General features: G+C 45.8%; 3 protein-coding genes across 3 annotated transcripts; all 3 read left to right on the top strand.

Annotated features, from left to right (window-relative positions):
* Positions 1-4708: 4708 nt before the first annotated feature.
* On the top strand, positions 4709-9426 carry LOC127767623 (SNF1-related protein kinase regulatory subunit beta-1). Its single transcript, XM_052293018.1, has 4 exons — positions 4709-5074; positions 7453-7634; positions 7726-7888; positions 8706-9426. The coding sequence occupies exons 1-4, from the start codon at positions 4847-4849 to the stop codon at positions 9018-9020; spliced, it is 888 nt and encodes a 295-aa protein (XP_052148978.1). The 5' UTR covers positions 4709-4846; the 3' UTR covers positions 9021-9426.
* Positions 9427-14683: 5257 nt separating this feature from the next.
* On the top strand, positions 14684-17124 carry LOC127767036 (uncharacterized). Its single transcript, XM_052292240.1, has 2 exons — positions 14684-15658; positions 15785-17124. Exons 1-2 carry the CDS (start codon positions 14761-14763, stop codon positions 16183-16185), a joined length of 1299 nt encoding a protein of 432 aa, XP_052148200.1. The 5' UTR covers positions 14684-14760; the 3' UTR covers positions 16186-17124.
* A 2439-nt stretch (positions 17125-19563) lies between these two features.
* Positions 19564-21257, top strand: LOC127767037 (calmodulin-1). Its single transcript, XM_052292241.1, has 2 exons — positions 19564-19787; positions 20618-21257. Exons 1-2 carry the CDS (start codon positions 19712-19714, stop codon positions 20989-20991), a joined length of 450 nt encoding a protein of 149 aa, XP_052148201.1. The 5' UTR covers positions 19564-19711; the 3' UTR covers positions 20992-21257.
* The last annotated feature ends 1122 nt before the right edge of the window (positions 21258-22379 follow it).

Below are 22379 nucleotides of genomic sequence, written 5' to 3' on the forward strand. Positions count from 1 at the left end.
CTGTTGGGATACGCGTAGGCTACGATAGCATAAATTAAAATTTTCTATCACGTAAACCAGAAACCATGCAAGTATTAGATCATAGATCGTTACCACTCGACGCGCTGCGAAGCGGAAGAAAACGCTGAGAAGTCGAAGGAACTCTCGCGAAGTAGTGCGCGTCGATGTAGAGGAAGTAGTCGATCGCACCGGCTCGACCTTCTCCTCCTCGTGCGTTCTCCTCGCCGTACTCCCACACCGATCAGCACCGCAAACTAGCGGCACCTCTACCGGTATCCACACGTACAGGGACAAAACGCCAGGCGCAGATGTGCTAGCACCCGCGCGCGGCTAGGGTTTTGCTCAGGGAGGGAAGTGACGGCTAGGGTTTCTCACGTGATGCAATGCCTCCGCCGGTCACACCCCTCACGAATATATAGGATCCATCACTCGGGCCTCCAAGGCCCGTAGGATTCCTATTCGGATCCCTATCCGAATTAAGCTCATATTGGATCTCCATCCAATCCCCTTATTCCGGCCTATTAAGCGTGCGACCCTGTAGGTTCATGTATACTCGGCTGTAACCCGAAAACTCCTTTGCGGTCCACGCGCCAACAGCGGCCCCTAGCAGAACGTATTGACCCACCGGACATACATAAAGATCATATCAGCTGAACCTCTAGTGTATACTTGTATGAACCCCTTTGTCTCACGATATCGATTAAGCTCAAGGCTAGATATGTGCCATCCTCTAATAGCTTAATCATTCACTCGAACCTGTTAATAGATTATATAACTTGTGATTGACTCCTCAATCACCTTTGGCATGACCATGCACTTCCATAATCTACAACATCGAGGGGCCCAGAGATATCTCTCCATAGGAGGGGCAAATCTCATCTTGATTATTCATATCCCACTACATATTTCATAGCATATCCGAAAACTACTTTTATAACTACCCAATTATGGAGTAGCGTTTAGCAGTCCCTAAGTAAGCTACTACACATGTTGAGAATCATGATAATCTCAGGTCTAAGGATTCAACACCGACACTAAATGAGATCACTGATGACACAACATATATGGCTCTTGCAGTGTCTCATGTTGGGTCTATCCAACAACATGTTCACCAACATGTGTCCACATTATTACTTTGGTATCTCTATACCATGATCCATGAGACATGATCATCAATTAATACATGTGCTGATCATATAAACATATTTGTTCCACATATGATATTTGATCAGGGATTCTTTAGAAATAGTAACAAACAACATAAAGAGTCTCATGAAAGAATCATATATTTATTAACCAATAAGGAGTTATCTATTTCAAGGAACAATGTCGGATGAATATGTAAACATAGTATGTGATACAATCATCTCTATGATTGCCTCTAGAGCATATCACTGACACTTACTTCAGTCCAAATGATTAGACATTTAAACGGTGAACGTTGACAGTGTTGGAAAATTCTCTACCAGGACTGGTATTCGAATTGGACAACCACCAGCTTCAGGATTGAACATCTTTCGCTAAGTAAAGGAAATGCGTATGTATGCGACATAGAGAAATAAAATCTCTGACCCGTCTCTGATAGTGTTATTAACACATAGGAGTAGTAGTTTTTTAGAGGCATATTTGTTCGTTAACACGAATTGGAGGTTCGTTTAGTTCTATTCAATATTCATCTGAATATTCTGTTTTTTTTCATTGATACCTGAGTTACGTGCACGTACTAGCTTAACCACAGCATAATACTATATTAGGGCCCCTTTGATTTGGAGGAAAAACATAGAAATTTTAGAGGATTTCAATCCTATAGAAAAATTTCCTATGAAACCCTTTGAAACAAAGGATTGAATCCTATCTATAATCCTTTAAAATTCCTATGGAATGGACAATTCTATAGAGATTTTGGAGGAAATTTAGCAAGAGCTTCAACCTCTTGCTAACTTTCCTTTGAGTCTATATCTCTCATCCAATTTCTGTGTTTTTTCTATGGTTCAATCAAACGGTCGTTCATGTATTTTTCCTGTGTTTTTCCTGCGTTTTGCAATCCTCTGTTTTACAATTACATTCCTATCAAAATCCTACGTTTTTCCTATTCCTACGTTTTCTCAATCCTGCGATTCAAAGGAGCCCTTAAATATTATGAGTTGTGCAGTATACTTTTAAGACGCTCCTCTCTTGCATCGTTTAGCTATATATACCAAGCACGGTAATAGACACTAAAAAAATGCAAAATCTAGAAAATCATCTTTCTTTTATCCCTAGATACTCTCTCTTTTACGAGGAAAATTAGTATCCTGAATAAGCTAGGTAGTATTAAAACTCTTGAAAATCATACTCCCTCCGTTTTATAATGTAAGGCTTTCTAGCATTGTCCATAATCATTTAGATGTTAATGAATCTAGACACATCCCTCCGTTTCACAATGTAAGGCTTTCTAGCATTGTCCACATTCATTTAGATGTTGTATCTAAATGAATGTGGACAATGCTAGAAAGCCTTACATTGTGAAACGGAGGGAGTACCTAAAAGTTTTATAAATTTATGAAAAAATTACTAGATATGGGTGGAGATATGAAATACATTTTTACTAAATCTCAAATCCAAACTCAACTTTATCTGAGAAATAAAAATGATAAACTTTAAGTAATAGTACTTATTCAATATTTTTTTTGTTACCTCCAAATAAAGCTGAGCTTGAACTTGAATTTTGGTGAGAATGTATTTCATATCTACATATATCTTTATTAAATTTTCTATGAATTTACAAAACTTGTAACCATGATTTTCATGAGTTTCCACCACTTAACTCGTTTTCACCGGTCTTCTTTTATATAGTATTGTAGTATTTGTTTTTTATTTGATGTTTTTAACTAACCATATAATGAAATAGAAAGAGTAATAATTTTCTGTATGGTAACTAAAAAGATATACTCCATCCATTTCAAAATAACCGCAGTTATAAGTTTCCGTGTCTAATTTTAATCGTCCGTCTTATTTATTTTTTATGATTAGTGCTTTTATTGTTATTAGATTATAAAACATGAATAGTACTTTATGCGTGAGTTATGTTTTTTAGTTTTTTTCAAAAGTATTTTAAATAAGACAAACAATTAAAGTTGGACATGAAAATTTATGGTTGTGCTTATTTTAGGACGAAGGGAGTAATATTTTAGGACGGTTCTATGATATGTCACATCCATCTAGACTTCCTAATATTTTTGAACGGAGGGGGTACGAGCAAGATCCAAGAGAAAATATACGACAATGACATATTTGTGGTTTCTATAGCGACAAACCAACCCCTATCCCTAGCTTTGCTTCTCAAAACACAAATCCTTTTCACGATTCAAGGATCACCACTACAACACGCTAGGCTGACCAAAGAAAACTTTAGCTTCGTGCGGCCTGAAAAGCCATCCAATCCAATCCTAGATATCCACTACTGAAATCAGACCGCCAGCGACAGTGAGATTCAAGGGCAAAAGCCTGCAACAAGCGTAAATATCCCGAGAAAAATATTTTGTGAAATCTTAAAAATTATAAGTTCTCGTAGGATATATAAATAAACGTCTAAAGGCCTTGTTCAGATTATAGTCAAAATAAACCTTACCAAGTTTTGGTAATGCTAAAATTTTGGCAAGATAGCAATATTACTAAAATTTTGGTAGGATTTCTTATGTGTTGACCAAATTTAGCAACAAACTAAACGTGGATATTTTTTTGCAACTTTACTAAAAAATAGTATGATTGAAAATGACATTAAAGTGAATAGACCCTAAAATTTATCATGAGTAAATGAATAAATCTCAAACATCTTTATTTTTAATCTTACAGTATGTAAGTCATGCAGAGTGAGTCTACCTTAACTAGTTAGATTATTTGTGGTGGAACTGGTTCACTGGATTTAAATTCTAAACTTAACATGGATACTCCCATTTACGACTAATTATTCTTTTAGTGATAGACGGTGTAACTATAGACAACGAGGTGCTCGTGCTTCGTTAATATCAAAGATAAATTCTTTTAGTGATACGCGACGTAACTATCGATAAGTAATATGCGACGTAAACATCGATAGCTAAAGCCCGTAGTGACCATGTCAATATTAAAATATGCCGGTCCATTTTTCGGAGATGAAAATGCGCCCATGGTGCTCCGTCAATATTAAGATATGGCTGCTCAGTCTTTCGGAGTTGCAACCATGGTGACTTTATTTAAATCAAGATAAGCTAGCATAGTTTTTCAAATATGCTCATAGAGCTCAGATATGCACGTATGTTTTCATATGTGTGCGCGTGCTTCTTTCAAAAAAACGCAAGCCACAGCCGCTGACCGTTACCGGGTTCCGGGTCACTGGACCCGCCACCCAGGACCCGGTTTCCTCCTCTCCTCCAACGTGCGAGCCGTGACCCCGGGCACCGGGGCCCACTCCACGTCACCCGTGTATATCATCAGCACGGCGACCCACCTGCTCCGCTCCCGTGCGCTAGAGCCTCGTGCACCAGTGGCCTACCCGACAAAGTGGGCCCCACGAGACAGTGACCAGACACCGCGGTGCACGGGCGGGGGACGCTTCCTTCCTCCTCGGGCAAGCGCAAGCGCAGTGGCATGGCGCGTAAATTCGAGCAAGAGAGGAGCCCAAAAGCTTTACAAGTACAAGACGAGACGAGCCCCCCTCCTCTTCCCTCCCCTTCCCACCTTTCTTCCTCGCGCAACAGCAGCGGGGCGGGGGCGGGGCGCGGCTTGGCGCGACGCCGAGTGGCGCATCCCGTGATTTTGCCGACGTCTTCGCCGCCCGCGGGGCGGGGGGCAGCAGCAGGAGGAGGAGGAGGAGGAGGAGGGAGGCATGGGGAACGCGAGCGGGCGGGAGGAGGACCCCGCGGCGGCGGCCGGGGAGGGGGACGTCGAGGACTCGTCGGTCCGGTCCTCGGAGCGCGGCTTCCCGCCGTACGGCGGAGGGGGCAACCACGTACGGCGCGCGTGCTCGGTGGGCGTCGTCGGGGGCGGCGGGGGCGCCGGATCGCCGCCCGGGAGCCCCGGCCGCTCCCTCTCGCCGCGGATGTTCGTGCCCCAGGTCAGATCACGAGATCCCGCGCCCTCCCCCTCCGTTTGGTGTCTCGTTCGGTTGGCCCAGTGGTTGTGCTCGGGCGCGTGCGTAGTTTTGCCGGGGATGTGGGTTGGGGTGATGTGGAGGTTCGACTGATTAGGTTGGTCTGGCTAGGTCCCAATGCGAGGACTGGTAGCGATCTAGAAGTGGCTCGGCGTTATCATAATTCACTTGTAAATTGGTGTTACCCTTTCTAGGATAAACTGTGTGATCTCTGTGCTAGAATAGGGAGAAGCATGTACCGTCACGGAATGTTGGTTGTTTGATTTGGATAATTAGATGCCTGCTTGCTAGTAGTTTATATGATTGTTTGTGACTACAATGCAGCAAAAAAATCATCTTCAATTCACTATCATGCTTGCAAACTTTGATTGGTTATTCCTATGTGGTACATCGTTCGAGATTAGCTCCTTGCCAAGACAGTTGAACTGTGCAGCTCAAAAGGGAGGCTTCACTGTGGTAAATTATAGTTGCTTGGTCTTGTATTTGAAGAAAAAAAATCATGGGTTTTGCTGTTTTATTTGAAGCTCTGGTCATGCTTACAAACTGAATGATTATTTGTAGTATTCTCACTTGTTCCTTGTCTTGTGATTAATTTAGATGGTGTAATGTTGATGAGGGAAGTTCGTGATGTGAATGATGTTTCCGTGGGTTCATTTCATATGGTTTGCTCTCATTTACAGCACTTTCAGATAACCTAAATAAATCGATGTTTATTTTCAAAATGAATTGGTCTTGTTTACTACAATCCTATGTTTAGTTGTGTTTAAAAATTCGATGTTTTCAAATTTTAGATGCACTGGATAGTATGTTTGGTTGGGGCCTGGCTACATAATGTATAACTTTTCTAATACTTCTGTTAGATTAGATTGATGTTCCGTTCACCTTCCATCAATTTTTCTAGAGCACCATCTGTTGTTCCTGAAGATGTATACAAACCTAATTTCCTTTTATGCTGTGTTTCTTGATGATCTTATTGCCCGTGAAATCTAAATTTGTAGTCCAAAACAATCTTTTTTTTACATGCTACTCAATTATTCATGTGAAATAGTAAAACTGCGATAGCATCTCCCTTCCATCATCAGTGCAACTGTGCAACATCCTGCACCACCTCACACACAAAGATATGCTTTATTATGTGAAATGACATTATTACAGTAGATAAGACACTGCCAAGGTATGCCATTTCTTTAATTAGTTCAAATACAGTATCAATATAGTCACCAGTAAACGCAATTAAGAATTAGCTATTTATTGTTGCTTGAGCTGTTGTGTTGAATATTTTAGTACTGTTGCCATTTTATATCCCTTGGATTTTGTATGCCGTGCCACTGTTTCAACTACTGCGGTTGATTTCATAATACTAGCATATTAGTATTGGTGGTCATTGATCAACAGATTAATTTATGACTGATTGTCCCAAATAAGTAAATATGGGGAAAATATCTTCTTTATATTATAGAATTGTCTATAGTTTTTACCTAGATTTAGTGAATCTTTTTTTTTTCTTTTCCTTGAAAATAGGTATGTACAGTCTTTTCTTTCTTTCTGTTCAACATGGCATTCAGGCCAGCAGTGCTATCGCTTGCTTCATTTCCTTAAGAAACCCGGGATCTATTCTTACATTCTTGTGGTATTCATATTCCCCCATTGCTTTCATATTTGCTCTTGCTGCTACTTGGGTAGTTTTTGTTCTAATCATTGGGCAAATGACAGTTCAGTTTTTTTACCTATACTCACAGGAGTGGTCTATCTTGCTGCATTTTCTTAAATATGTATACGTGTGCAAACTCTAGATCTATGATTTACATTCTTCTTATGTTTCCATATTTCTTTCACATTATTTTTGCTTCAAATTGGACTACTCTGTTCAGCAACACGAATGGTAGTTCCATTATTTTTCCTTTTGTGACACGACGGTTCTGACTTTGGCATGTTATATTCTTTCATTCATATGGCACCAATTTTGTGTGGTCTGTAATCATATTATAGAATGAGATTGGTGTACATCATAGCTTGTATGACGAGTATACTTGTTATAGGAATATTTTATATTCTGACAATACTTTACTGCTTATGTCTTGATTGCATGTGTTCCAAGATCATTTTTCCATCTGATATAGGTTTTAGTAACTCTTACAAATCACACCATGCCCAAATACAATTTTGACCATGATATTTCTGGGCATGCTATTTGGTTCATTTCTCATCTCTTTACTCCAAAAGTTCTCTGGTATACTGTTGTCCAACGCAAATTTTGTCATCTGTTTTGTTCAGAATGATTAATAGGTTTTAATGTGTTGAGTAAGAACTTTGTCAGTATATTGACTACTACAATATTGCAGACACCTGTGCCTCCACTCCAAAGAGCAGCTGATGTAACTCCAGTGTTCAACCGGATCTTAATGAATGAACAAGAAGAGGAATTTGATGGCCCCCCTCAAAAGGAAATTCCTGTCCTGATCGTGTGGACGCTTGGAGGAAAAAATGTATCTGTTGAAGGATCCTGGGATAACTGGAAATCAAGGTATAGCAATCAACTTTAAATCTCTTTTGGTAAAAGGGCAGCATCAGAATACAAGAACTTGATTCTGATAGTGTTTATATGTACATTTCAGGAAACCCATGCAGAAATCTGGGAAAGATCATTCGCTCCTGTTGATACTTCCATCGGGAGTTTATCGTTACAGATTTGTTGTAGATGGAGAAAGGAAATGTCTTCCTGATCTTCCTTGTGAAACTGATATCATGGGCAATGCTGTTAACCTTCTTGATGTTCATGTGAGTATATTGTTCTTTTGCACCAGCGATCTGAATTATGGTCACTGATAATAGAAAAATGCTAGTTTTGATGATGAAACTGATCATTCGAAGCACAACTTCATTTAGCTTAATCCAGGCGCTATAGGCTGTTCGCCAAGCGCTTAAACTGATAGGAGAGCTTGCGAAAATGCCTGCCTGTATAAAATTTTGTTCATTTCTGGTTCATGTATAAGCTTTTGATAAACATCTTAATTTTTTCGCTGGATAAATATCTGCACTTTCAGGCAACGCTAAACAATTTACTCCCTCCGGGTTGATAATACTTGTTGTTTTGGACAAGGGCACGGTCTTCAAAAAACAACTTTGACCACTATTTTCTATTATCATATGTATAGAAGTGTTAACAAATATATGATTTTATTGAAGTACTTTTTAAGACTAATCTATACATATAGTCACCATATTTCGAAGACGAATGTTTTAGAAATTATTCATAATCAAAGAGTTTAAAGTTTGACCTCACCCTTATCCAAAACGACAAGTATTATCAGCCCAAAGGGAGTATATAATTTCATAAGCCACTGCTAATTTAGACAAGCCGCTGTTCTTCTGAAACAATTAAATTACATGACTTCAGCAGGCAATAAGGCATTCAGAATGACTAGTAAGGAACTCTTTTGACACTTAAAGAATAAGAAAGAAAGATAGGACTCTTTATATGCTTTTTCCCTAGCACATTAAGCCAGCAATTGAACTCTTGGCATGTTCTGTTTTGCCCCTTTGTTAAGATTGTACATTATGCATTGTTTTGTTGATGGTGTTGTCATATATGTAGGATTTTGTCCCTGAAAGTGTTGAGAGTGTGGCAGAATTTGAGCCTCCCCCATCCCCAGATTCTAGCTACAGTATCCAGGCACCCGAGGAAAAGGATTTCTCAAAAGAGCCACCGGTTCTTCCATCCCAACTCCATCTGGGTGTTCTCAACTCACAGAACTCTGATGAAAGTTGTGCACGGCCCCAGCACATAGTCCTCAACCACCTCTTCATCGAGAAAGGCTGGGGTGCCCATCCGCTGGTGGCCCTTGGTCTAACCCACAGGTTTGAGTCCAAATATGTAACCGTCGTCCTGTATAAGCCCATTGAACGATAGCATAGTCGCCCCCATGAAGTCGAAGTTAGCTTGACAACTCACTGCGGAACCAACAAGGGCGAGGCCTCGCTTCCTGTAAAAGCACTTCAGGTTCAGGAGTATTTCCGATAACTTGCAGGAACTTTGGTTGGTGTTGTACATGATGTACCATCATGATGTCTGGCGCCCTGGTTTGTTTACCTCCGAGGGGCCAAAGCATCCTGAGTTTTTACATATCAGCATTTCGTTGTTGTTATCGATGCTCAAGGTATGAAATGTGTAGAAAATACCACTTAGAACCGTGGAAATCCACAGAAATCTTAGGTGCCAGAGTTAGATCTTGTGATCCATAGATTCTTAATTATTTTGAACGATGCTGTTGTTTGTTCTTAATGTAATAAAAACAGAGGTGCTCATTTTACTACTACTAGGTGATTTTCCAACCTAGTGCTGTTGTTAGGCTCGAAAAAGCAGCAAAATTATCCGCAGTGTCATCCTGTTCCGCACCGGCTGGAATACTAGGCTGCTTCGCCACTTCATAAGTCGCTGCAAGAGTAGTGTGCATCAAGTTTGTGCGCGCACCAGCAGAGAAAAGGATTGTGCGATGGGCGGCGACACTCACACCTGTCGTGCCTCCGGCTAGCTGTTGCAGACGCGTAGTAGTGGCAGTTTTGGTTAAAATTAACTGGGGAATTCAGTTTGGTTCAGTCAACTGGGGAATTCTAGAAGGCGTGCCTGGCGATGGCGCATCTCCTCCGGTGTTGGGAAACAGTTGGCGACGGTAAAAGAACCAGAAAAGGGGAGCCATTGCTGCTGGTAAGAAGTGTCAAATCTCTTAACACTCCACGGCCCCTCCATGATGCTCCATGTTGGTGCATTGTGCACTTGTGCAGTGCCTCCCCTCCCAACCTCCCATCCCATGGTGAAAAAGAAAAGGAGCGCTGCCGGGGCATCCACGTGGGGTGGTAACCAAGGAGTGCAGCCGCAGCAGATGCAGCAAAACCCAATCGATTGGAGCGGATCATTTTAGCGTCGCCGCAGTGGCTGACTGGCTGGATGGCGGCACGCCCATCAATGATGCCTGTCTCCTCACGCCCTCCGTCTGCCGCACTGCCCCGCGCTGTCTCGAGTGCACAGGGCAACCGTCCTCGCCTCGCCCACTCCCACTCCTCTGCTCCATCTCTTTCACCATGATTCGGTCCGGCCCACCGTGGCGCCGGGGGCTGAATGAATGAACGTCGACGTTATAGTACGTATACTCGGTCGGCAGGGGGGGACCACCCCCACCCCCCCCCCCCCCCCCCCCCCCCCCCCCGGCGCTCGCTGTCGCCATCGGTCGCTCGTCGCCACCTCGCGCCTGTGCGCGCGTGTGCTGCTGCCTCCCGGGCCGCGACGAACGCGGCGGTACGTGCGCGGCTAGGCCATGCATAGCTACCGCAACGCAAACCGGAGAAGCATGGCGCGCGCCAAGGCAGCGGTGAAAACTTTGTTGCTCGTTCCCGCGCCCTCCGTTGAAAAGGTTACGTCTAATCGTCTCACACCTAAGCGACGATCTCGCCGTGAGTAATTGCTCCAGAAATCACAAAAGCGAACAGTGACATACTGCTCTCTACGCTGCAATTATTGGTGCGCTACTCTGGCAGGATAGGGAACTATCGTCGGCGGCGTTTCATGCAGTTTTAGGGGCAGCCGTACGTGAGACTAGATAGGTTCATCGATCGTCTTATAGCAAGTTTAATATTATAGCCCACTACTAGCTGTAATTCATTTATAACCAATCTAATACTAATTCATACCATAGTTGTTTACTATACTATTAATACTTGGTCCCACATATCATACACACATCATGTCTTGGAGTCCGTGCTACAGCTGGCTACATATCTGTAGCCCGCTGCTTTTCTCTCTCCTCTATTAGCTCATTAAAATATGTTTCTAGCTGGCTTATAGCCTGCTATTGTACATGCTCTTACGGATCTAATCACCACGTACATTGTCCGATGAGGTCTCAGGAAGAGGTAATGTATTATGGATGCATCCTGTGCAGTACTAGTAGCTGTGGTTAATATGCGTTTAGATTCACGTGTTAGTGTCTATTGTACTAACAGAATTGTAAAGAATCCCTATTGAATGTGCATTATACTTAAGCTATCGATTTGAATTTAGATCATGTGCAGTATTGTTGATATAATAGCAGTAGTTTATATACGTGGTTTCATATCTATATATCACTGTATTACTAGTGGTATTGTAGACAATCCCTATTGAATGTGTTTTATAGCCATCTATTCTGAGGGTTGCTTCCACCATTTCATATTATATATAAGACACTTTAACTTGTTTACTAGTCAAACTTTTTTGTGTTTGATTAAATTTATATAAAAGTATAGCAACATTTTCAACATAAAACAAACATATTATCAACAATATATACAATATTAGATTTAATGAAATTAAATTGATGTCATAGTTGTTACTAATTTTGCTATAAATTGATCAAACATTAAAAAAAAGTTTGAAAAAAAGAGTAAAATGTATTGGTGGTACACAAACTTATTAGGTGGATGCAATTTAGTAAATAAACATGTAAAATGCTTGTTTGCATGAACTTGTTTAGTTCGTGCGAACCAGAACCAAAATGGCTTGGCAATGTTAATTTTACGAAGGTGATGTTGATTAGTAGGATGTAACATGTATACGTGTAATGAGTATGCATAAAACGTGATATATTTATAAATTTGGTCTCTACTTTATTCTTCAGTGGAAATGATGAATTCCATATATTTCTAATCCTTATATCAATGCTTGGTTTTTCCTACTTTTTTTCTACGATCACTATATCACATTTTATCTTTTTATTGAAGAGGTGTATATCTAATAGCAACCTTCTCTGATATATGTTTGCGTAGTATCCTAATCAAGCCCTAAATCAATAATAAGGTTAGCCATGCAGTATCTTTTTGGCCTTTCTCTGCAGGCATCAGATAAGTTCATATATCAAAACGAGTATTTACAAGTTCGTGCAATAGATTGCACTCACCTGACAAGTTCATGTGTCGTCGATACAATTTACTAAGAAAAAAAGTGTCTCTTTTAATATGAAAGGGATTGAGTAATCTGGAAGATCAGGAATGCAAATGAATTGTATTGCGAAATCACTTGCGACCATATTTAGAAATCTGATCCCTATAATCGCGGTCCCATATCGGTTTGTCTGACTGCCCTCATTTCTTCGTATATATGCCCTCATGCTAGATAGCTTTTTCAAGGATAGCTTCATGAAACCAGGATATATTGGTGCAATTGCAGGAGTACAAAACTGAGCATAGCTGTCTATCATATATCATTACTGGTGTTTTTAGCATTATGGATTCTATATCTAGTAGCCGACCAATCGCTCGACCATAATAAAATCGAAATATCGAATGTAGAAAATGGAACACACGGTTACGAAAACCATTGAAACTTAACAGATAGACAGAGAGATGTTCTTGAACCCTTCTCCTTTGCATCCTTCTGTACTTTGTCATGACTCATGATCTCAGCATTGAATCATTGTTTTCTTTGTACGCTGTGTTTAATTACTATAGGTAGAAATTTCGGCACAAATTAATTAGAGAAAAACAGTAAGTCTGCGTAGTTGATCGCGCACATTAAGATGCAATGAGTGTAAATACATAGAACAAACCGTACAAGACATACTACAATCGTACTACTCCTTTCTAAGATAAACACACAACCACTCTACTTAATGTGCGCTAGAAATTAATATTCGACGATAGTCACGCATTATAACGTTTAATTAGCACTACTATAACACTCCGGAGTATGTACTGAGTACATTATACAACGGTTATTAGCACTGTAAGTTCATTAACTGACTGGAGAGTGCTAGCGTCCGGGCGAGAAGGAATCGTTCGGCAGCTCGCCCGACATGTCTGTTGCGCTAACCGGGCCGTTACCACCGAGCGCTACCGGACACCGCTGCACAGTCCCGCAGCCGGCCGGCACGCTCTCTCTCGCTGGACGCTGGCGCGCTCGCGCCCCCAGTCTTAGTACGTTCACGTACTCCTACTTTCCGGCCGGACTCGCGCCCGGGACGGCCACGGGCACGGGCCACCTTAGTAGCTCTCGCTCTCGCTCTCTCGCGCGTGCAAGTCTCACGGAGATCAGCCGGGAGATCGATCACCGCTCACCGAATCATCGCACTCACCCGGTCACTCGTACAGAAACACGGCCGGTACAGGTGCCGCGCCTACACCTACAAGTATACCACGCGAGATCATGGGCAGCGTACTTGCTCTGTTCCGTGCACGCGCGCCCCGCGGTACAGGTCGGCACGGGTGCTATATATATGTACGTTGGACCGTGGCGCCATGTACCGGCCGCGTACGTGCGTGCGCGTGCGGTGGTGAATGAATCAATGAACTGGTGGCTTGCCATATCGACCTCTCCGTCCGGTTGGTTTCAAAAAAAAAAAGAAAGACCTCTCCGTCCGGTGCGGCGGGGCGTGGGCGGTACGTACGGATGCCCGGTCCAAATTAGCCTAGGATTCGTTTCGACCTCGGAGTGATGGAGACTTTTCTTTTCTGCATGCCCAGCCACCCCAGCCACGGCCTCTTTCGCTTTGCTTTTACCCACTGTACGTATCCACATTCCTCACCGTCTCCTAGCTCCTCGTTAAATGCGGCCGGTGCGCTGCAATCCCCTGGCCTTTTCCTCTCGCACAAAAGAATCGCAACACATGATCAAAGCTACCTAAAGCACTTATCACCAGTACGTACTGGGATCAGTAGCTAATAGCTGTGTGTAATCCCCAAAAGGGGCACTCATCATCCTAGTACTCTCTATATAGTAGCGTACTGGCTATGTGCATGGCCGGTCTAAGTTGGGTTACTGCCGCAGAAAGGAAGATAGAAGGAAACCATATATATACGCATCTTGTAACAGCCCGAGGCTTCCATGTAAGTTTATAATCATGTACAACCGAGCCAAATCTACATACTCCATATACTTGCAGAGAAGGTGTAAACTTGAAGCTAAAGCAAAGAAAAGAACAGCAAACGCCTCATCATCCTAGTTCATGCCGGGGGCTGATATAGTAATTAAGTAGGAGTACCCCGTAATTAACCAATGTGTAGTGAGTTGTGTACTTTCGCCTGCCCCGGGCCCCGGCTAGACCCAAGCATTCCAAGACAGCACTGATGTAAAATCCGGCAACAAATATACCACTGTCAAGTGGTTGCGAGCTCCACGGATCGACGCACATGATTGCGATCATTATTCCTTAATCTCCACACTAGCTAGGCCCTCCCCATTCAAGCCTGCGTGCAGTAGCAGTAGCACTCCCTGTTCCCTGTCACGTTTAATTAATGTCACCTTAATTAACTATTACTCCAGCGCTGCACTGCCTGCCCTGCCTGGTGTGTGTGTGCAACGTTAACGCAGCTCAGCTGCTGCCTCCACTGCAAGCTAGCAAAGCGGCTTAGCTAGCTGCCACACTGCAGCAGAGTGCAGTTTAACTCGGATACACCCGGGACACTTCGCCCAGCTTTTGTCCCGTCTCTTCTAACACCGATGAATACCGGAGATGCCCTTCCCATTATTGTGATTGCCGCGGGGAGCAGCGGGGGCGATTCGGTCATTGCGCGCCACTCCACGCGCGGATTATAATGTCACCCACGCGCGGCCACGCTTCGCTTCGCTGCTTCTCGCTTGGACGTCGTTGACGGCGGCGGTCAGGAGGCGGGGAGCTAGTGCAATGCAGCCGCCGGAGTCAACCCATCGCCACGGCGCGTCCTCGTCCTCATCCGGCGCTCCGCGGCGGCGGAGCGTCGGGTGCATGGCCGGTCTCCTCCGCCTGCTCTCGCCGTACCACCGTAGCCACCACCGGAAGCGCCTCACCGCCAAGAACGCCGCGCCGCCGGTGGTCTGCACTCCGCCGTCTCCACCGCCACCATTCAGGCAGAAGGTGCCGGTGGCGACGTATTCACCTTCGTCGCAGGGACAGCCGCCGCAGCAGCAGATGCATCCAGCGCCGACTCCGGTCCGTCGGCGGCGCTCCTGCGACGCGCCGCGGAGCCCGACGATCGCGCCGGAGCACCGCCGGGCCAGCTGCGACAGCCCCCGCCCGACGCCGCCGGCCATCGTCGCCCGCCTCATGGGCCTGGAGGAATCCGCGCCGCCGTCTCCCGCCGCGACGACGCCGCGGCCACTACCGACTCGACCCCCTCCCCCTCCCCCGGAGACGGCGGCGGAGAAGCGGCGGAAGCTGCTGGGCGCGCTGGAGAAGTGCGACGAGGACCTCAAGACGCTGCGGCGGATCATCGCCGCCGTCCGCGCCGCCGAGATGCGCGCGGCCGCCGCGTCCGACGCCCCGCCGACTCCAGAAGCCACAGGGAAGGGATCAGACAACCGGTGGAAGGACGACGGCAGCCGCGACGTCGATCCGTCGCCGTCGCCGACACCGCAGAAACCGCGGTCCGAGGAGCACTACCCGAGTCCTGACTCCGTGCTGGACGCCATCACCTCCCCGAGATTCCCATGCAGGAAGCGGTCGTCTCCCTGCACGGATCTCGATGCAGATCGCAAGCTCAGCTGCGGTACCCCCGCCGTCGGATCGAAGATCGTGAAGCCCTCTCGCACGCTCGTTTTCTCGGGTACGTACACGCCGCACCTCTCCATGCTGATACTGCTCACGTATTGCATTCGCGAAGTACTCCATCAAGTTGTTAATTTTTTCCAAAGTACGGTAATTAGTGACAAGTCAACATATTTATGTATAGGCGACTATTGCAAGATCAAACCATGCAACGAGCTGCACGCCGTCGCCATGTACCACCACCCGGTGGTGGCCATCGAGGCCATACCGAGGTGGATACCGCCGCCGCCGCCGCCGTCGTCGGAGATCAGCTGGCGGCACCGGCGACGGTGGGGCCTCGAGGCGGCGGCGGCATCCGGGCGGAGCCGCGCGATGGCGGAGAGCGTGGGGGAGGTGTGGGGGCATGGCGCCGACGAGGAGCGGCACGAGGCCGGCCGTGTCGGCGCGGCGCTGGAGCGCGCAATCCTGCACGACCTGGTCGGGGACGTCGTCGCGGAGATGCTCGCGCAGTCGGCGGCGCCAACGCCGCACCCGTTCGTCCACGGCGCCGGCGCCGCCATGTGCAGGAAAAGGCTGGTCTTCTGATCGAGACAACCAAGCTAGGAATTGAACCGCTACAGCTAGCGCGCGTCTGCGAGTACGTCTCCAAGTCCATCTCCATGGGTGTCAGCCACTGACAAGCCCATGATCTCATCATGGCCGCCTTGAAAGAAAAGGATTCGCGACGCATTTGGCGTAGTACACGCCGTTGTAGGTGGAGGGCAATAAAAGTGATGCAACTCTTCACAAAATGTGGGAACTGCCTGTTGCTACTACCGTCCCTACGAGGATGGATTCTAATATCTCGGATGGAAGTCCACTCGTTTCTGTCATGTCACCTAAATAATTATAAAAAAATTCTAAAAAAAATCACAAGATAGATTAATATGTAATATATCACTTCACAAACATGCAAGTTCAAATTCGACTTCTACAAGTTGTAACAAACATAACAAATCAAACTCTAACTAGTATACGTATATTCACAGTCAAATTTGTTATTTTTGTTATAATTTATAGAAGCGAATTTGAATTTGCATGTTTGTGAAGTGATATATTACATATTAACCTATCATGTCAATTTTTTTAAAATTTTTTTATAACCATTTAGATAACATACAGGAAACGGATGGACGTCCACCCGAGAGTTTAAAACAGTTTCACCGTCCCTACCGATCGATGAGGTGAGGGCTCTACTACAGCTGCCCAGCAGGCAAGCAGTACCAACCACACAATGAAGCAACTGACAACGGGCTCGATATGATTATGCTAGCTGCCAGGGTCTAAGTACACCAATAATCGGAGTAATCAAGATTAGTACATGAAACTTACTACGCTATAGTACTATTCCATGAGTGGTACAGTACAGTTTTGTCTGGATTTCTGAAAGTTCATCGAGATATGGAATATGTTCATTAGCCTTCATTTTTATTTTTTATTTTTGGTAAGAGTCTGCTCTTTCTTCCCTTGTCATAATCCTCAATTTCTGACGGCAAAATGCGGATTGCAGAGTGGCATGAGAAATGTTTGGGTGTGGCTAGGTAGCTTGGCACAGTTCAACAAATCTGAGAAAATATACACCACATTTTGTAGGAGTATTCGTTTGTGGGAGTACACCCCCCCCCCCCCCCTCTGTTTGTGAAATAGTAAAAAAAAAAGAAGTGCAGATTCTGAACAAAAGAAAAGAAAAGGGAGATGCTTGGAATTCAGTGATTGCAGCTGGTAGCTTAGGTGCACGGCAGGGCTAGGCCAGCTGATTGGAATATCCTGTACCTACGGCCTGTGGTTGCCTAGACTTTGCTCCATGCTTGCAGCGAGCTTTTGCGATAACTTTGCACGATGTGTCCTCCTATTCAGGGACCAAATATTTACCGTGCCATTGCCGCCAAAAAAACATCAGTACTGGCCTGCTAGTATCGTCGTATGGTGCAGGAAGCTAACGGCCAACCAAAGTGCTAGTGTACTATACTGTTTTGACTGCTTGCCTCGACAAATCTTTCTGAATGAGCATGACAAATACTGTTACTTTTTTTTAAGGGCAAGATGCTAGTTAAACTTCAGTCTTCTCTTCAGGAAAACTTCAGAGAATCTTCCTATTAGAAGAGCAGTGATCAGTGCATGCTTGTGGAGAACTAACTGGCCATGTAGGGCAGAAAAGGTGCGTTTGTGAAATACTGAAATGTGAAGTAAGTAGCCTATACTGAGTAGTAGTAGTTATTAAGAACTCATCACTATGAATTGTTAATTTCAAGAACATTCAGAACTTGTGGTGTGCTGGGTATGTATATGAGATCCGGAGGTTGAGTGGACAGTGCACCTTCTCGGTACAATGATACTGAATTCACGGAATAATGTGGAACCGCAAGTCCGCAACTCTGCAAGCTTACAAGTAGAACTTCTTGGCAAGTTGAAAGTTACTAGTACGTACAGATTTGCGGTATAGAGCCTTGAAGAAACCAAAAAAAGCGAAAGAAAGAAAAGAAAAAGGGAGAAAAGAAGAAGAGAAAGCGAAAGAGAGACGTTGATCAGGTCCAGGCGTCCAGCCCAGCACCGAAGGCTCTCCGCAGCTAGATCTGGGCCCATTTGCTACGGCGAAAAAAGACAGGGATGTGATCTTGCTAGCTTTCGCCAAAGAAAGCTACCACGTGCATTGCTGCCCATTTTACTCGCCGCTTTGGACGCTTTCACCGTGCTTCTCTGCAGGCTGCGATGATTGGCCATGATTGACTGCAGCGGTGCGATCTGCCTGCATGTATAATCTCGCCTTGACCAGATCCCAATCCTCCCTGCTGATGTTGCCGGAGCAAGCGATCCAAATCTCCTCTCCCAGGCTTTTCCCAAAGAAAGGTGAAAGGATGCAAAGCGACCGACCGCCATGAGCGACCTCGCGACTCCTTGCTCTCTGATCAAGAAGTTCGAAGCCTCAAACAGAGAAGAGGAAGGGCTCGTGGGCTTCTGGCGATGTCAACTTGGGCTACGTTACGTTCTATTCCTGACAAGCGACAACGGCATGATGGGCCGGCTGAACACACTGGCCCGGGGCCCATCAGAAGTATTTACGATCTGCGCTGGTGACGTGGCACCGGCCGGATTTGCAGCTTTGAATAATTTTTTTGGAAAGTGAAAAAATAAAAGAGGGAAATCATCACTCCGCGTCCAGACCGCGTCCGGGGTAGTACGGTAATCTCCGGCCTCCTGGAAAACTGACACGGAGCCGGTCCCTCTTTTGGAAGTCATGGGCAGGTTGACTGTACCACATGGCAGCACGTTCCCGCAATTCACAGGCCTTGCCCCTCGACGTTGCACCGTGTGACCAAAATGTCCTCGCATGTTGCCCTGTGTCCTACTTGCTCGGTGCTCGGTATAATGATGCCATCCATGCACGTCATACATATATAGAACTTATACAAGTCCAGATAAAACATAACACCGCGGAGAAAAAAAACGCTAGTAAGAGCCAAATCATGATGGATTGATGGGGTGCACATGTATATACATACCTTCAGACGGAAAGAAGATATTCATGCACTACAAATGTTACAAAATCACATCCTAACATAGTACCAATGACGTGGCTTCTTCAACACCACCGCGCGAGCCAGCGACGGACTCGCGCGCGTCGTCGTGGACTCGTGGCGCCCATGTCGCGTCGCGGTCGGTGACCGCTTTGCCCGTCGCACGTTGCGAGCATCGCAACGCGTCCTCCACTCCAGCCTGTGCCAACGAGACGAGGGACATTAGGAAAGTACAGCCGCGCATATCTTGGTTGATTGATCAGGAGGAGACGGGGGAGCGAGAGGGAGAGAGAGGAATTGAAGGGGGGGTAGTTTGGGGAATTCGCGGGGGCGCGACGTTAACGGGAGGCGTGGACGGCGGAACGGGCCGGTCGGGGAACGGGCGGGCGGGTATAAAGGCCGGCGAAATTCCCCGGACGCGAGGCGACAGATCGCTCCCAGCCATTCTCTCCGCGACGGTCTCGTCTTCCCCACCCCTCGCCTCCTCGCGCGCTCGGTGAGAGAAGCGAAGAAGAAGAAGAAGAGGAGGAGGAAGAAGCCAGGCTAAGCCCCGCGGCATGGCGGACCAGCTCACCGACGACCAGATCGCCGAGTTCAAGGAGGCCTTCAGCCTCTTCGACAAGGACGGCGATGGTAAAAGAACACCCTCTCCTCATCCCTGTTCTTGCAGCTTGCTGTTATTCTGGATATCCATGTCGTTGTAGCAGAATATTTTGGGCGTTCTTCGCTAACCGCTCGAATTTTGCATCGCTGTCTTACACTGTGCGCACTACATAATGTGAAGATCTCGTGTTACGCTTAATCTGGAAAATTTACTCCGAGAATTTTACCGAGCTGTAGAGCTTATTGGGTTAGATTAATTAGTGGCTTCCCTTAAAGATGAAACTGCAACTGTTGCGATGCGCCGCAGCGGCTTGGCATGTCTCGAGATGGGGACCTTTGTGTTCCTCTGCTTTTGCCATTGGATCGCGGATCCGGATGCCTTAGATCCGATCCCAGCGTGCACAAAATTTTGACACGTTGAGAACTAGAAATAATGTAGTTTCAGGATGATTATAGCAGATGGATGGTAGACTAATAGATCCAAAGATCTTTAGCAACGGAGATTAAGAACTATTTTCAGAGTTTACGTGTTCATAGCAGTATTTGCCATGATTATTATATATAGATTGCATTTTGATGTTCATCTGAATTATGCTCTGTGAAAAGCATGAATTTGTAAGGATTACGTGGTTTGTTTACATTGGGCATGTTGCATAAAACCTGGATGATCATGGCTTAGTTGTCAAGCTCGACATAATAATTTATCGGATCGGGTGCAGTTTGATCTGTTCCTACATGTCTTTGATGTAGCTGTTAGTTAGTTGTTTGCTTTAGTTGAAAGCATGTGCTAACTAATGGAATAGTCACTAGTAGCAATGTGAAGATGATCTGAAATCTGTCCGTGATGTCACATTTGGCAGGTTGCATCACAACCAAGGAGCTGGGAACCGTGATGCGTTCGCTGGGGCAGAACCCAACGGAGGCCGAGCTCCAGGACATGATCAACGAGGTCGACGCGGACGGCAACGGCACCATCGACTTCCCGGAGTTCCTCAACCTGATGGCACGCAAGATGAAGGACACCGACTCGGAGGAGGAGCTCAAGGAGGCGTTCAGGGTGTTCGACAAAGACCAGAACGGCTTCATCTCCGCTGCCGAGCTCCGCCACGTCATGACCAACCTCGGCGAGAAGCTGACCGACGAGGAGGTCGACGAGATGATCCGCGAGGCCGACGTCGACGGTGACGGCCAGATCAACTACGAGGAGTTCGTCAAGGTCATGATGGCCAAGTGAGGCACCACTTCCCCTGCCGATGATGGCATAGTACCCTGGGAGGAGGAAACCGTGCATTGCCGTATTAGTAAGGGGATGCAAACACTGGTTTCAGTCGTCTTCCCTGATGAAGAAAACCGAACCGTACTAGTTGTAGTTGCTGAACATTTTTCTATCTCTCCAGTCTCTCCGGTGTGCCATGGAACTTCTTGCTTGATTTTTCTGTGTGAATCTGTTAAGGCTTGCTCTGATCTCTCCGAACCCTGAATTGCATTGCAGTTGAGTCCCGTCTTTTTGTAGCACTGTTTTTCTTTTCCGTCAGATCTGATCGGATCATTTTTAGCATCATCCATCAATGAACAGGCAGTTGCTTTCCGTTGCCGTTATCCTATTGGTTATTCAGATTGTTTTGGACCTCTTGGTTGAAAAGTCAGGTCGCATGTGAAGCATCTCGGAGTGTCTGGCTGGCTGCTGCTATGTTCGGTGAAGTTTGGCCGGGTTTCAGTTTTGGTTATGGTAGGTAGGTGTTCTGAATCGTGATTCGTTTTGTCCATCCAGATGGCCTCTCTGAGACTCTGACCTCGTTGGGGTGGCTGTCTTTTTCGTCAGAGGGGCGGCCTGGCCTGCTTTGCGCGCGCGGTCTTGACTTAGTCGCATGGTCCCATGGAGGACATGTGTGTGTTGGCATCGAGGCTCAACTGGTGCAGTGGTGCTGCGAGAGCACGTGTTTTTGGTAAGGATTGGATGCGAACTGCTTTCGGGAGAGAGGGAGACAGATAGACTAGAACAGTTAGGAATAAGTCTATTTTTCATCCTTTATCTTTTACCTAAGATCGAATCATCTTCCTCAACTGTAAAACCGGGAATAACACCTCCCCTATCCTAGGCCTCACCTGAGTCAATTTGCATCGGTTTTAAAGGATCGGGGAGGTGTTATACCCGGTTTTATGGTTGAGAGAGACATTTCTATCAAGGGTAAAAGATAGGGTTAATTCGATCCATGCGATTGCAAATATGCCATTTCATATAAATGCTATTATAATTCGTCTATTCGTAACCGTGCCACTGAAATTTTACCAAATTGGAACCGTGCCACTGCCGTCACATTTTGCATCCATCTCCTCATCTGCACGTGGGACTCACACGTCAAGATTCATCTTATTCCTTTATCCTCCCCTCTTCTTTCTTTCCCACCTCTCTCCACCACCTCTCAACCTCCCCACTAGTCCATCCCATCCTCTCCTCCCTCCTCACTAGACGCATTGAGTATGGAGGGTGGTGCGAGGGCAACTGTGACGAGGTCAGCGCGAGGGCGGGAACGACGACGGCAACCAGCGGCGACGGTGGAGGAGCAACAGCGATGGGGGCGGCGGGAGCAAAACCCTTGAGCAGCGCTCGGATCGGTTCAG

Source organism: Oryza glaberrima, chromosome 3, assembly GCF_000147395.1.
Source record: "Oryza glaberrima chromosome 3, OglaRS2, whole genome shotgun sequence".
NCBI lineage: Eukaryota > Viridiplantae > Streptophyta > Magnoliopsida > Poales > Poaceae > Oryza > Oryza glaberrima.